Source organism: Podarcis vaucheri (genome assembly GCF_965113315.1).
Source record: "Podarcis vaucheri genome assembly, chromosome: 9".
In the NCBI taxonomy this organism is placed as follows: domain Eukaryota; kingdom Metazoa; phylum Chordata; class Lepidosauria; order Squamata; family Lacertidae; genus Podarcis; species Podarcis vaucheri.
The window spans coordinates 22,983,698-22,996,122 of NC_138767.1; the positions used below are offsets into that span (position 1 = coordinate 22,983,698).

General features: G+C 45.6%; 1 protein-coding gene across 5 annotated transcripts in view; it reads right to left on the reverse strand.

Moving 5' to 3' along the window:
• Window positions 1-1,374: 1,374 nt before the first annotated feature.
• Window positions 1,375-12,425, reverse strand: part of CENPE (centromere protein E) — a 37,805-nt gene continuing 26,754 nt past the window's right edge. For 4 of the 5 annotated variants that reach the window (XM_082236884.1, XM_082236885.1, XM_082236882.1 and 1 more), the window contains 9 exons: window positions 11,609-11,911; window positions 10,992-11,150; window positions 10,442-10,660; window positions 8,986-9,186; window positions 7,377-7,489; window positions 6,643-6,740; window positions 5,409-5,571; window positions 3,302-3,651; window positions 1,375-1,605 (listed from right to left, as the gene is read on the reverse strand). In XM_082236884.1, coding sequence (XP_082093010.1) covers window positions 1,487-1,605; window positions 3,302-3,651; window positions 5,409-5,571; window positions 6,643-6,740; window positions 7,377-7,489; window positions 8,986-9,186; window positions 10,442-10,660; window positions 10,992-11,150; window positions 11,609-11,911 — 1,725 coding nt within the window. In that variant the 3' untranslated portion in view covers window positions 1,375-1,486. The remainder of the gene's footprint in view (window positions 1,606-3,301; window positions 3,652-5,408; window positions 5,572-6,642; window positions 6,741-7,376; window positions 7,490-8,985; window positions 9,187-10,441; window positions 10,661-10,991; window positions 11,151-11,608; window positions 11,912-12,425) is intronic. The other variant, XM_082236883.1, reaches the window with a different exon arrangement.

Consider the following 12,425-nt stretch of genomic DNA (forward strand, 5'->3'; position numbering starts at 1 on the left):
TTACCCATCACAGCATGTTACAATTGCTACAACAGGCCGAAAAGCCAAATAAGGTGCACAAAGACCCTCAGCAATTTTCAAATGATCCATGGAAGTTTGGGAACCACTTATATAGAAACTTTAAAAAAAATGCATCTGTTTTGTCTATGGCAGGCTTACCAACGGGACCCTGGAAGCTAACATGTGCTGTGTAACTCATTGCTTGGTAACCTTGAGTTGCCTGTCTTATTTAGGATTTAGTCTTCACATATTTTTACTTCTGTAGAGGGAGGACAAACCAATTATCAGTGGAGTTGTAATGCCAGACAAACACTCAGCTTTCTACCACAGGTTTAGCATAAGGAAAACAGTGTTCATGGCATGGACAAGAGGCTCAGTGATATTCTACCGGCCGTGTAATAGGGGAGTGGATCATGCTGCATAACTCAGTCCCATCTCAGCTGTGTGAAGGGCCCTATGCGTTCATCAACGTGGAAGCATGGAACTCCTCTTTGTGAAGGGGATGGTGGGATACTCAGGACCATCCCTTGCATGAACTGGCAGGAGAAACTAATGGGATTCTCCTTGCTGTGGCAAGTGACCGAGGCGATAACGAGGCTTTCAAAGCTAGCATAGGGGAAATGGGAAAATATTTGAGCAGAGGTTAGAGATGGGATTTCTGCTTCATGCTAACCATTTAACACTTTGCAAGACTGCTTGCTGGCTGAAGACCTTTGTTTAAAGCTCAGAGCTCTACAAACAGTCTATTTTAGTCAGAAGCAAGCACCGAGTTAAATGGCGCTAACCCCCTACAGAACAGTGCATAGGACTAGTCATGCGCGAGGCTAGATTAATAACCTAAATCCAGGCCATCCGATCCAAATTCCAGCACTCTATACCAGCTTTTGCTAACTCAGGGATCAATTACAGCTGTCTACATTTTTGGACTCCCCTTGGAGACGTGGCTACGGAGCGGTTGTCATGATGAGCTCACACACGTCTCAATTTATCTCTGTACCACCACACTTTAGAAAGATGACTTCAGTTTCAACAACAGAAATATTGGTGCAAAGGTATTTTTTATGGACTGCAAGAAGATCAAACGTATCCATTCTTAAGGAGATCACCCCTGAGTGCTCACTGGAAGGACAGATCCTGAAGCTGAGGCTCCAATACTTTGGCCACCTCATGAGAAGAGAAGACTCCCTGGAAAAGACCCTGATGTTGGGAAAGATGGAGGGCACAAGGAGAAGGGGACGACAGAGGACGATATGGTTGGACAGTGTTCTCGAAGCTACCAGCATGAGTTTGACCAAACTGCGGGAGGCAGTGGAAGACAGGAGTGCCTGGCGTGCTGTGGTCCATGGGGTCACGAAGAGTCGGACACGACTAAACAACAACAATTATTTATTTATTCTTTTAAAAACACATTAAAAATAAGTATGATGACGTCAAAAGAAGATGGAAATCTATTAATCAACCTGTGTCCACAAAAATATCAAGACAGCTATTGTGTCTTGCATTTAGAAACATCGTCATTGTTTGAGCCTGCAAAACGCTGCTTAAAATTTTTGTCTGTTGACTCTGCTGCTGTGTCAGTGGACAGGACACCTGAAGACTTTGTGTCTGTTGGAGAAAAGAATAGTGGACATCTGTTTAAAATAATGGCTGCAATCAAGTACATGTTTTCAAGACATCTGTAATTATTAGAGACAACCAGAAGGCAAAACTATTGTTCAGAAGAGAATGACCATTTGTGGGTAGAGGGTTCTGGGCCTTTGTATAAAGCGTAGCACAACACACACCATTAATCGTTGTGACAACTGAAGCTCATAAGCCATACTAATTCAAAATGGCAATGAGCTGAACTTGTGTCATTTAAATTTGTTGGTGTGCTTTGTGTTAGATGTCCTACAATTAAATCATGTCTCCTGTGCAGCTGAGAGCCACACTTTGGAGGTGCGGAGATGAAAAACTTGACTTGGAGTGGTGTTTAAAGAATTACACTGCCAAGGCTGGCAAACGAGGGCAGAAAGTGCATTGCAACTATGCTAAAAACGATGCTTAAATGCTTCTCAACAGTCGCCTCTCTCAAAAGATGTTGAGATTTGAGATTTATACGAATCAAAACAACCCCACTATATTTCAGACCTTGAAATATTAATTTAGTACAGCTGCAGACTCAGTTTAAAGAGTCACAGGCAGATATGATTTGTACCCAGCTCAGTATTACGTTTCCAAGTTGAACTCAAGTGCCAACAAATTGCTGTACTACAGTGAAGAGCAGCATGACTGAGTGAGCAAGTGAAGGAGGGAACAAAGTCTGCTAGCTATTGTGCTACAAGATTCCAGAGCCTTTAAAACAGAATCAAAACTGCTCCGGCAAATGGCAAAGCGCAACACAACCATGCACATCAGTGTACTGGGAGAATCTTACAGCTTGCTTTAACGAGAGCAGTTTTAACTACGCACACCTGCTCCTCCCAGACCCTTGCAGTGCCTTTCCTGCTTCTTGCTGTTGCATTTTGGCTATACTTTTTATCTCAGCAGCATTTGGGGAACTGTGGGCCAAAAGGCACACTGAAAACTGGAATGAGAGAGATGGTGTAACTTGCTATTGCCGGCTACTTTGGACCTACCAGAGTCACCTATTCTGAGTGTGTGTATGAGAAGTAACTGAAGTTATTATTGATTATTCCCGCACTCAGGGTCATAGGGCACCCTTGAAGCACTTTACATAGCTGATAGTGTGGCACTTTTCATGGGATTTGCATTTTTCTTAGAGGTTCTTCCCTTTCAGCAAGGGAGAAGAGACTTCAGGCTTGTGAGATCTACCTTTGCTTGGCAGGGGGTTGGACTCGATGGCCCTTGTGGTCTCTTCCAACTCTATGATTCTATGATTCTATGAAATAATAAACTTATTTACATCTCTAAATAAAAACGGTGGGGGAGGGGTTATTTTAAACAACCCCATGATCTTAGAATGAAGGGCGGTAGATATTGATAGAAAATAATACCACTGTGTTTTCTGAGAACCCCAACATCCACTAATTGTAACATGCATGAAAGAACATGGTGCCCCAAGCAGCTGCTAAACAAAGGGATTTGTTCTGAGTGCCAGAAACAAGTCATTCCTGTGGTTCCTGCTTCATTTTGGCAGTCTTTTCCCCCCTCAGTGGGTGGGGACACAGTTATTTCATTACTGCAGTTGTCCAGCTGCTGGAATTCTCAAATCCTTGCCAATCTGCGGCAAATCTCCCAGAGGTCTCCCAGCAGATCTCAGTCTGCCTTCTGCACACCCCTGTATCACGCCATTACCTACCTTTAAAATCTCCTAAGCGAGAGTTATCAAAGAAGGTCGGACAGCTCAACAACACAGGAATGGGCGTGTCCAACGACAGAGCTGGTTGCAAGGAGCGCTCTCTACAGGGAGAAGATGGCAGCTCCAACATAGGAGCCGTCTTCCTTGGTGATTTTAGCTGTTGCTCCTCGCTTGTGGGCTGCTGCCTCCTCAAAGACCACTCCCTACAGGGAGAAGATGGCTGCTCCGACACAGAAGGAGGAGCAGTCTTCCTTGGTGATCTTAGCTGTTGCTCCTCGCTTGTGGACCGCTGCCTCCTTGAGGACCGCTCCTTCCATTTCCTAACTTCCTCCTTCCAGAGCAGCTCATTTCTGGAACACAAAGGAGACATGTTGAAGAGAAGAGTCATTTTTGTGCTCTCAGCCTACAAAACCCACCCCTTACAAGCAGAGGGAAAGGCTTGGCTTCATCTAGCACAACAGTGGGGAACCTCAGCCCTGGGGGTCAAAGGCAGCCCTCTCTGTAGACCTCTCTGCCTGGCCCTTGGGGATCTCCCCAGGACGCTGGCCTTCCTTCACAGTCTTCCTGAGTATTTTTGCCTGCCTGTCCTTGCACTCTGATAAAGGCTTGGATGTAGAGGGATGTGCAAGGGTCTTTAGAAGTTAGTGGCCCTCAGGCTGATCTACCTGAAGATATTCAGCTTGCTGCCACTGGAAGTCTTCTCATTCTAAATATTGCCTCGCATGAAATTCTGCACGTGACTCTCTGAGGTGGCCTAGATGAGATCAGTCCTCTTGTCAGACATGTGATCGCTGCCTAAGATTTGAACTACTAGTTCCTATTTGGAGAAAAGAGGCGAGCTAGCAGGAGGCCTGCTGCCAGGCCCCCTCGCTGGAGAGATCAGATTCTGCTTCTAACGTCCCACCCCCTGAAACATGGAACTTGTTTCCACCTCCTCCCCTTCAGAATAGTGGCAGCAGCACTATTTAAAAAAACCTCTAGCATGCCTTCATTCAAAACGATGCAAGCTAAGTCACTGGGCTTTGGCCTGCTCACAAATTGACGTGTCGTGAACTGACACTGGAATGGACAAATGGTATTGATTGGTTTTGTACTGTGTAGCTTGCCTTTCAACTCCAAGGAACACAAGGCAGCAGGCATGACTCTTCTCCCACACCCCATTCCCTACTCACAACAGATCTGGGACATAGCTTGGGTCAAGAGGTCACGACTGAGCTTTGTGGCCGAGTGCAGATTTGTAAAAGGAAAAAAAAAAGCTGTCCTAAATTCATGGTAAAAGTGGTGTCCTAGGTAGTGTTGCAGGAATTAATGTATGGGGGGCGGGGGTTTGCCCCTCCAGCAGATATACACATCATGCACTACCAAAATCAGCACAATCACTTTTGTGACTTGTCCCCACCAAACACTTCATCACAGTTTCTTCCTATCTATTCAAAGGGCCTCTGCTACACAATACCAAACGTAACAATTCACTGTTTTGCTCTGGTATTCCTGGCTGGTGTCCTTGTTTTTTTGCCCAAGGGAGCCCTCAGATTTCTCTGTTAACAGTATAAACACCTAAATGGAATGTGCTACACTTGTGGCCCCCAACTTGTCACTTGTGGGTACCATAGTGCCCCCTAAGACACACACAAGTGCTCACCAAGGCTGTGGATTATTCGTTTGGGTTTTTTTGGGTGGGAGCACAGAGGTGTTTTTCATACTGGGCTCTGTAAAATGGGTATTTTGTGGTGTGCACAACAACTTTAGACATCCACATGTGTCCCGGTGGCCCAGAAAGGTTGGGGACCCCCATGCCAAGGCATGGTGCCTTCTGAGAAGCCAGTCCACACCATCTGTATGCAACACATCAGCCACATACTGTGGTTCACCAGGCCGCTTGCTTTTGCAGTCCAAGGCAGCCACATACTGTGGTTCACCAGGCCGCTTGCTTTTGCAGTCCAAGGCAGGCTGGCATTAGGATTCTGTGATTCATGGCCTACCAAACTTATGCACAAGTATATTTGTCTCAACAGAAATGCCACTGTTAAGAGCGTCACAGTTTTGAAGAACAGACATGCAACTGATAGTGGGAGAAGAACAATTCCAGATAAACCTTAGGGCTTACTTTAACATAATCTCCAGTTTTTTCTTCAGTTGAGCATGTTCCTTTTCCAGTTTCGCATGCTCAGATTTCAGCACAAGAAGCTGGGTACTTTGTACTATTCCACTTCCACCGCCACAAGTAATCGCTAGTGGTACCTGAGAATTGTCTTTGTGCGATGCTATTACTGAAAAAGAGGGTTAACGAAAGGAGCCTGTTAAAAACTGAAAACATCACAGTGACTGACAGAAGCAAACAACATGAATGGTTGGATCAGTCATAGGCAAAGCCCTCCAGATGTCTGGGACTATAATTCCCATCATCCCTAGCTAACAGGACCAGTGGTCAGGGATGATGGGAATTGCAGTCCCAAACATCTGGAGGGCTGGAGTTGGCCTATGCCTGCGTTGGATGGTAACTGTACCATTTAAGAACTCTGCTATGCCTATGTGTGCCAGTTTCCCAGATCTGCAGAGGTGCATAGAAGGTGGGGATGCATATATCCTGAATATTGAATACACCCTTTTCCAAGACAGCAGATAGAGATTAGAAGATTCATCAAAGATACAAATTTACAAGGTATATAGGCTCAGGCTTGGCATTTTAGCACAGAATTCTCAACTTCCAAACTTAAAAGAACTCTATAAAATCCTCGATAATACAATTGTTAAGGTAAGATGCAATTTTTAAAATACCGATTTTGCAATCAAATCAACATAAGCATTGCGTCACATTTCAAGGGAAGCTTTATCAATTGGTTTTACAGTAATTGTAAGTACTTTGGAGACACAAAGGAATCTGTGAATACTAGCCTTACAGAGATGAAATGCTTGCTTCTCTTGTTAGACATATCTTATTTATTGTGTTACATAACTCAGAATAGTAAAAGAGGCCTTTTTAATGATTGCCCATTTGGCCCTTTGCAGCATGGGGTCGCATTTCCATGGTGGTAACCTTTTGGAAGCTGCAGCCCACTGGCAAGAAGGGCCAGTGGAAAAAATGGGCAAGATCAGAGGCGTGGAGCTTCTACACACACATCTTTCCATCCAGGCAAACAAAAGGCATTTATCACAGTTCAAAGACACTCAAAGAGCAAGTTAGTAATGGGTATGGCCTGGAGAATGTCCTGAGGGCCGGTTGGAGAGGCCTAGAGGGCCACATTTGATCCCCAAGCCAGAGGTTCCACCCCCTGATCTAGACCTTAAAAACACAGTTGATACAGTCAGAATATGACTTTGCTCGATTGATATCTGCTTACCAGTCACATCCTGCTCTTGTTGTACTCTGCGAAGTTCTTCCTTGAGTTTTCGCAATTGCTCTTCTCTGTGCTCCGCAAGAGCTTTTGCATTAGCCATTCTGGGAAAAGAACAATAACGTGATTCTTCATTTTGTTTATAAAAAAGAAAAATAAATCAAGGCTGCAATCCCTCCCCCACCCCAAAACCATAACTATACCTGGGAGCATGCTCCATTTAACACTCTGGGGCTTCCTTCCAAATAGGTATGCATAGGGTTGCTCTGCAAAAGTGTTGTTAAGTACCTTCCCGTTTCCCACTGTGGGAAATTTATTGACATAAAACTGGAGTCAACCAAGGGCCAAACTTTAAATACTAACTTTTCTGACATATGTTTTCAGAGGCCAAAGCCTACTTTTGTCAGAGGCCATCATTTCCAATTGGCTTTTGAGGAAGAGAAGAATCAGACAGCAGTAACTGCTACCTCCACTCACTGCTGCTCTTACCAGCTAGATGGGGCACCTCCCCCCCCCATCAGTTCCATCTGCCCCTTAAAGAACAGACAAAAGGGCCACCTGCTTAGGGACCAATGTTGTCAACGATGCTCCCCTGAGTTAAGGAGCCAGTGGAGTCCAGCTTAAGCCCCAGAAGTCCAAGCCCCAATCCTGTAAGGCTAACAATTTCCAGGGAAGTTGGATCTCCAGACTATTATTCAGGGGCCATGAAAGAAAAGCCAGCTAAGTAAAACAGGACTTACTCTTGATCAAAATATTTGCACTGCTTCATTCTTGCCATGTCTGCTTTAGCAAGCTGAGTTTTGAGGTCCTCGATTTCGTCCTTGTTCGTTTCAGTGCCTTCATCAAGTTTAGCCTAAAATTAAGAGGGAGGCAAGAAGACGTCTAAGCAGGAGGGGGAAGAGTTGCTATGCACCCTTGGCAAGCAGGCTATTCTCAAAAGCTACAGACAATACTTAAAAATCATCAACCGTTTAAATGCCAGATGAGAACAGGATACCAGAGTTGTACAGTTAGCAGCAGCAACTTCCTCCTACCAGCCAAGATTAAGAATTATTTATTTAAGTAAGCTTACAGAGCCTCACACTTGGGCTCTAGTGCTTTGGCTAAAGGCACCATATCTGCCAGCATATACAAAGTACAATACATTCTTGTGTTTCGCATGGATTTATGAAAAGCCAGTGTTGATTCGTGGTTAGAGCGGGGGGGGGGGGAGCTGCTCTGTTGGATACATGAGGCCAACTACCTGTGAATCACCTGACGGTTGTTATGAAAAACACTGTCCACAAAGCAAAAATGAATTCAAAACCATGGCTGCAATTGGACAAAGCCAGAGTGGTACATGTTCTAGTTAACTCCTGCTTGGACTACTGCAATGCGCTCTACATGGGGCTACCTTTGAAGGTGACCTGGAAACTACAACTAATCCAGAATGCAGCAGCTAGACTGGTGACTGGGAGCAGCCGCCGACCATATAACACCTACATTGGCTCCCAGTAAGTTTCTGAGCACAATTCAAAGTGTTGGTGTAGCCGTGGCCCAGTATACCTGAAGGAGCGTATCTACCCCCATCGTTCAGTCCGGACACTGAGGTCCGGCTCTGAGGGCCTTCTGGTGGTTCCCTCACTGTGAGAAGTGAAGCTACAGAGAACCGGGCAGAGGGCCTTCTGTGTAGTGGCGCCCACCCTGTGGAACACTGTCACATCAGATGTTAAGGAAATAAGCAACTATCTGACTTTTAGAAGACATCTGAAGGCAGCCCTGTTTAGGGAAGTTTTTAATGTTTGATTGATGATGATGATGATATTGGGAGATTCCTGGGTGCAGCTCATCTCAGTAGGGCTTGCTGAGCAGCACTCTCAAATAACCAGGAACCCACTTTGAACTTCTGGCTGATCCTATCCAGTTGCGTCTATCTGCCCCCACATCCAGCATCACATATGACATTGGGCGTGGGGCAGGCGGCAATACATTGGGGAAAGACAGCCTCATGGGCTAAACTAGGACCTCTGCTGGGTCTAATCTGGCCTGCGGGGCAGAGGTTCCCAATGCCTGGGCTTGAGTGCTGGCTTTGGACCAGGGAGATCAAGGTTCAAACCCCCACTTAGCCATGAAGGTCACTGGGTCACCTTGGGCTACTTACTATCAGTTAACCTAACAGCATGAGGATAAAATGGAGGCGGAGAAAGACATGCATGAGCCTGGAGCAGATAGGGAGAAAGGTGAGTGGAGAAAACATAAAATGTTGCAACGAATGTAAAGCAGTATTAGGTTCTTTGGAGAAGCTTCACTTCCATCTGTAATAGAAAGCATGAAAACAGGAAATGGCCCTCTTAGGAAGTCAGTGCATACCTTGAGAGTTTCTTGCTCTGCAAGTGCACTTCTTAGGCTGTTCTCCTTCTCCTTTAATACAGCCCCAAGACGGACCACATCATTCTTGGCTGCTCGCACTTTCAGCTCCATTGCCAACTGAGCAGTCTTTTCCCTTTCCTGGAAATTTCTTCTCATTTCACTCATGGCATTTTCCAGCTCCTGGATTTTCAGCTTCAGACTCTAGTTAGAGAGGAATAGCAGTTGGAGGCATCACTGATGACAATTGAAAATGCCATTGAACAGGTGTGTCACCATGCTGTTGACAACCACTTCCTTCAAGTTACTAAACCAGAGTTTAGAACAGAGGTGGGGAAGACCTGACCTAATGCCACTGTGATGTTATGCTTTGAAGTCCTGATCTTTGGGACTTAAAGCACAGCAAAGAACTTTCAAACGGCCCTTTGAATGCACCCCTGCACTGCTTCTTAGGTGTAGTTTCTTCAGTATTGCATTAAGCACTTCAACTTGTAATGAAGCAGCAGCAGTATGAGGCTGTTTGAAAGCCCTTTCCCTCAAACACCTCTCTGCTGCTCCTGAAACCTGTTTCAAGCAGAGACTTAGTGAGGGTCTTTGTTTGGGAAAAGGCTTTGTAACAGCCCCACATTGTTCTGTAAACCTCCAGTTTTCAGAGAACAGCATTAGGAGTGAAAAGTGGTATCCCCTGAATGTATGATGCAAGGCAGGTGGGCTGAGGTTCCCAAAAATTGCCTTGTGCACCACATGTGAAATCCTGGTTGGCCACATTTGGTTCACAGGCCGGAGGCTCCCAACCCCTGATCTGAAAGGTATTTCATAGACCTCATAGAATCATAGAGTTGGAAGTGAGTGGGACCCCAAGAATCATCTAGTCCAACCCCCTACAATGTAGGAATATGCCCTTACTGGGATCGAACCTGAAACCGTGGCACTGACAGCACCACGTTCTAACCGACTGAACTACCCAGCCTTGTTCATGGCAACTCAAAATATTTCTCAGAATGCTGAGCTTTTAAAAAGGAAGGATGACTTAACAACAATGCAGGTGATTGGGCGGGGGGGGGGGGGCGGGGACGGGACACACCCACTATTTGTACCCCCAGCCTCACATAGGAGTCACATATTTCCTCTGTTTTCCCCACCAGAGTATGCATGAGAACACAGCATCCAGTTTGCCCACTTTCTCAATCGGCAGCAAAGAAAAACAAAGTCGGGCAAAGAAAACAACGAGGTGGTTTTTGCATTTGGTAGACTTCAAGGGAGGTGATGCTGGGCTGCAGCAGTCACACCCCCCTCTACAACATCTGGGCCTGGCACCCATCACTACGTTTAACGGGATTAGCTTCTTTCACACAAGAGCCAACCCGTGAAAGTCACACTAAGCAAATCCTCAAAAGATTTGCATCAATGTGTCCTCACAGTCCTGAGAAAAACCAGAGTAAGATAAATAAAAGCAAACCTCCTGTTGTTCTTCTGTTGCTTTTAATTTATCCCCCAGCTTGTAGTTTTCTTCTTCCAAGGCAAGATTAGCAGCCGCACAATGTGTTTGCTTTTCTTTCAGTGTATTCAACTCTAGGAGCAGTTCTTGGATTTGCTCCTTAGATGCTTTCAGGGCAGCTTCAGCTTTTCGGCAGCACTCAGCCTGTTTAGTATATAGAGATTGAGATTCAAGTAAGGCCTGCAATGCAATATCATTCATATGGATCATTCATTATCTGCTCCAGGCTTTTGGCTGAACAGCAGGTTAAAATGCTTTAAGAAATAATAGCTTAACTGCCATCAATATGGGAAAGATCCCACAATAATATCCCACATATTTTTGTTCTGACAGATGTCATCTTATTCTTTTTTTTTTAAGCTCCCAAGCACTGGTTCAAAGTGGCCCCTTCTCTCACAATGAAAAGCCTCCTACTGTGAGCTTTTATTTTTAAGTAAGAATTAATGAGAATGAAGGTGGCCCATTTTGAATACTCAAGTGTTATTAAAAAAAATAGGAAGCATTTTCTTACTTCTCTCTTCTGTCGATCAGTTGTCTGGTCCAGTATCTCCTGGAGTCCTGAGTCCTGAGAATTCTCATCTAAGATCCTTCCTTCCGGTTCCTCTGCCATTCTGCTAGCTCCTTCCTTATGGCTAATGCTAAGCTCGAGTTGTTCTTGCAGCTTCAGATTCTTTTAAAGACAGAACAGCCACTGTTAAGCCACCAATAGTCGTTTGTGCCCATGGTTTTTCTACAATATCAGAAAGGTCTCTCTCTAAAAAAAGGGGTGGGAACTTCCAGACCAGGAGCCTCATTAGGTCTGGCAGGCCTTCCCATCTGGACCATGAGACAGTTTCAGCCACACGGTGCCCACCTGTCTTCTACCTGACATCATACACATGCCAGGTGTGCAGCAGGTAGACACAGGTAGGCTGAAAGGGTTTGCAGGCACTGCTAATTTGCCCATCCAGTTTGATTTCAAACTGTGCGGGGAGAAAATGGGTCAACTGATTGATGTCAGGCAATTGACAGCTGGGCACCCCCCCCATCAAATATATCACATGCAGTGTGTGCATGTCATGGATCCAGTCCACTGACTGGATCTCATTCACTGCCGTTGGCCTAAAGGTGTTAAAAATGGGCTCTTACATTTGCAACCATCTTCTCTACACTCTCGCCAAGGCGGTGGATGGTCCGGATCATGTTATCCTTCTCAGTTTGAAGAGCATCTACTGCGGTTTTCAAATCCTCTTTTTCCCGATTTACAGTTCTGAAGTCCTGCACGGCGCTGTGAAGCTTCTGAAGCAATTCTGCTTTCTCCTTCTCCGTGGCTTCTGTCTTGGACTTCAATTGCTCCATGTCATTCAGACGTTCAGCAGCCGTCCGACTCTGCTCTTCCCTCGACTCAAGCAGTTGCCTCAGGTCAAGATTCTTTTCTTCTAGCTGTTGGACCTTTATATAAAGAGAAACACTCATCAAGCAAGTTCTGCTTTCTTACTCAGTTTTATGAAGAGTTTACCTTGAATGGTGGAGCCTGGAGCTCCCTTTCCCTAATGCCCAAACCCTTCTCCAAGTTGCCTGCTTCCAGGGATACTATATGTTGGAGCAAGAAGAGCCATCCCCTGCCACTAGATTTGAAGTAGAAGCCTTCCTTCAATAGCTTACAAATCCTCCTCTTCCCATATTTAAGGCCAGCTTTAGACCCCTGACCCTGACCATTAGGTCCAGTCGTGGCCGACTCTGGGGTTGCGGCACTCATCTCGCTTTATTGGCCGAGGGAGCTGGTGTACAGCTTCCAGGGTCATGTGGCCAGCATGACTAAGCCACTTCTGGAGAACCAGAGCAGCGCATGGAAACGCCGTTTACCTTCCCGCCAGAGCAGTACCTATTTATCTACTTGCACTGGCATGCTTTTGAACTGCTAGGTTGGCAGGAGCTGGGACCGAGCAACGGGAGCTCACCCCGT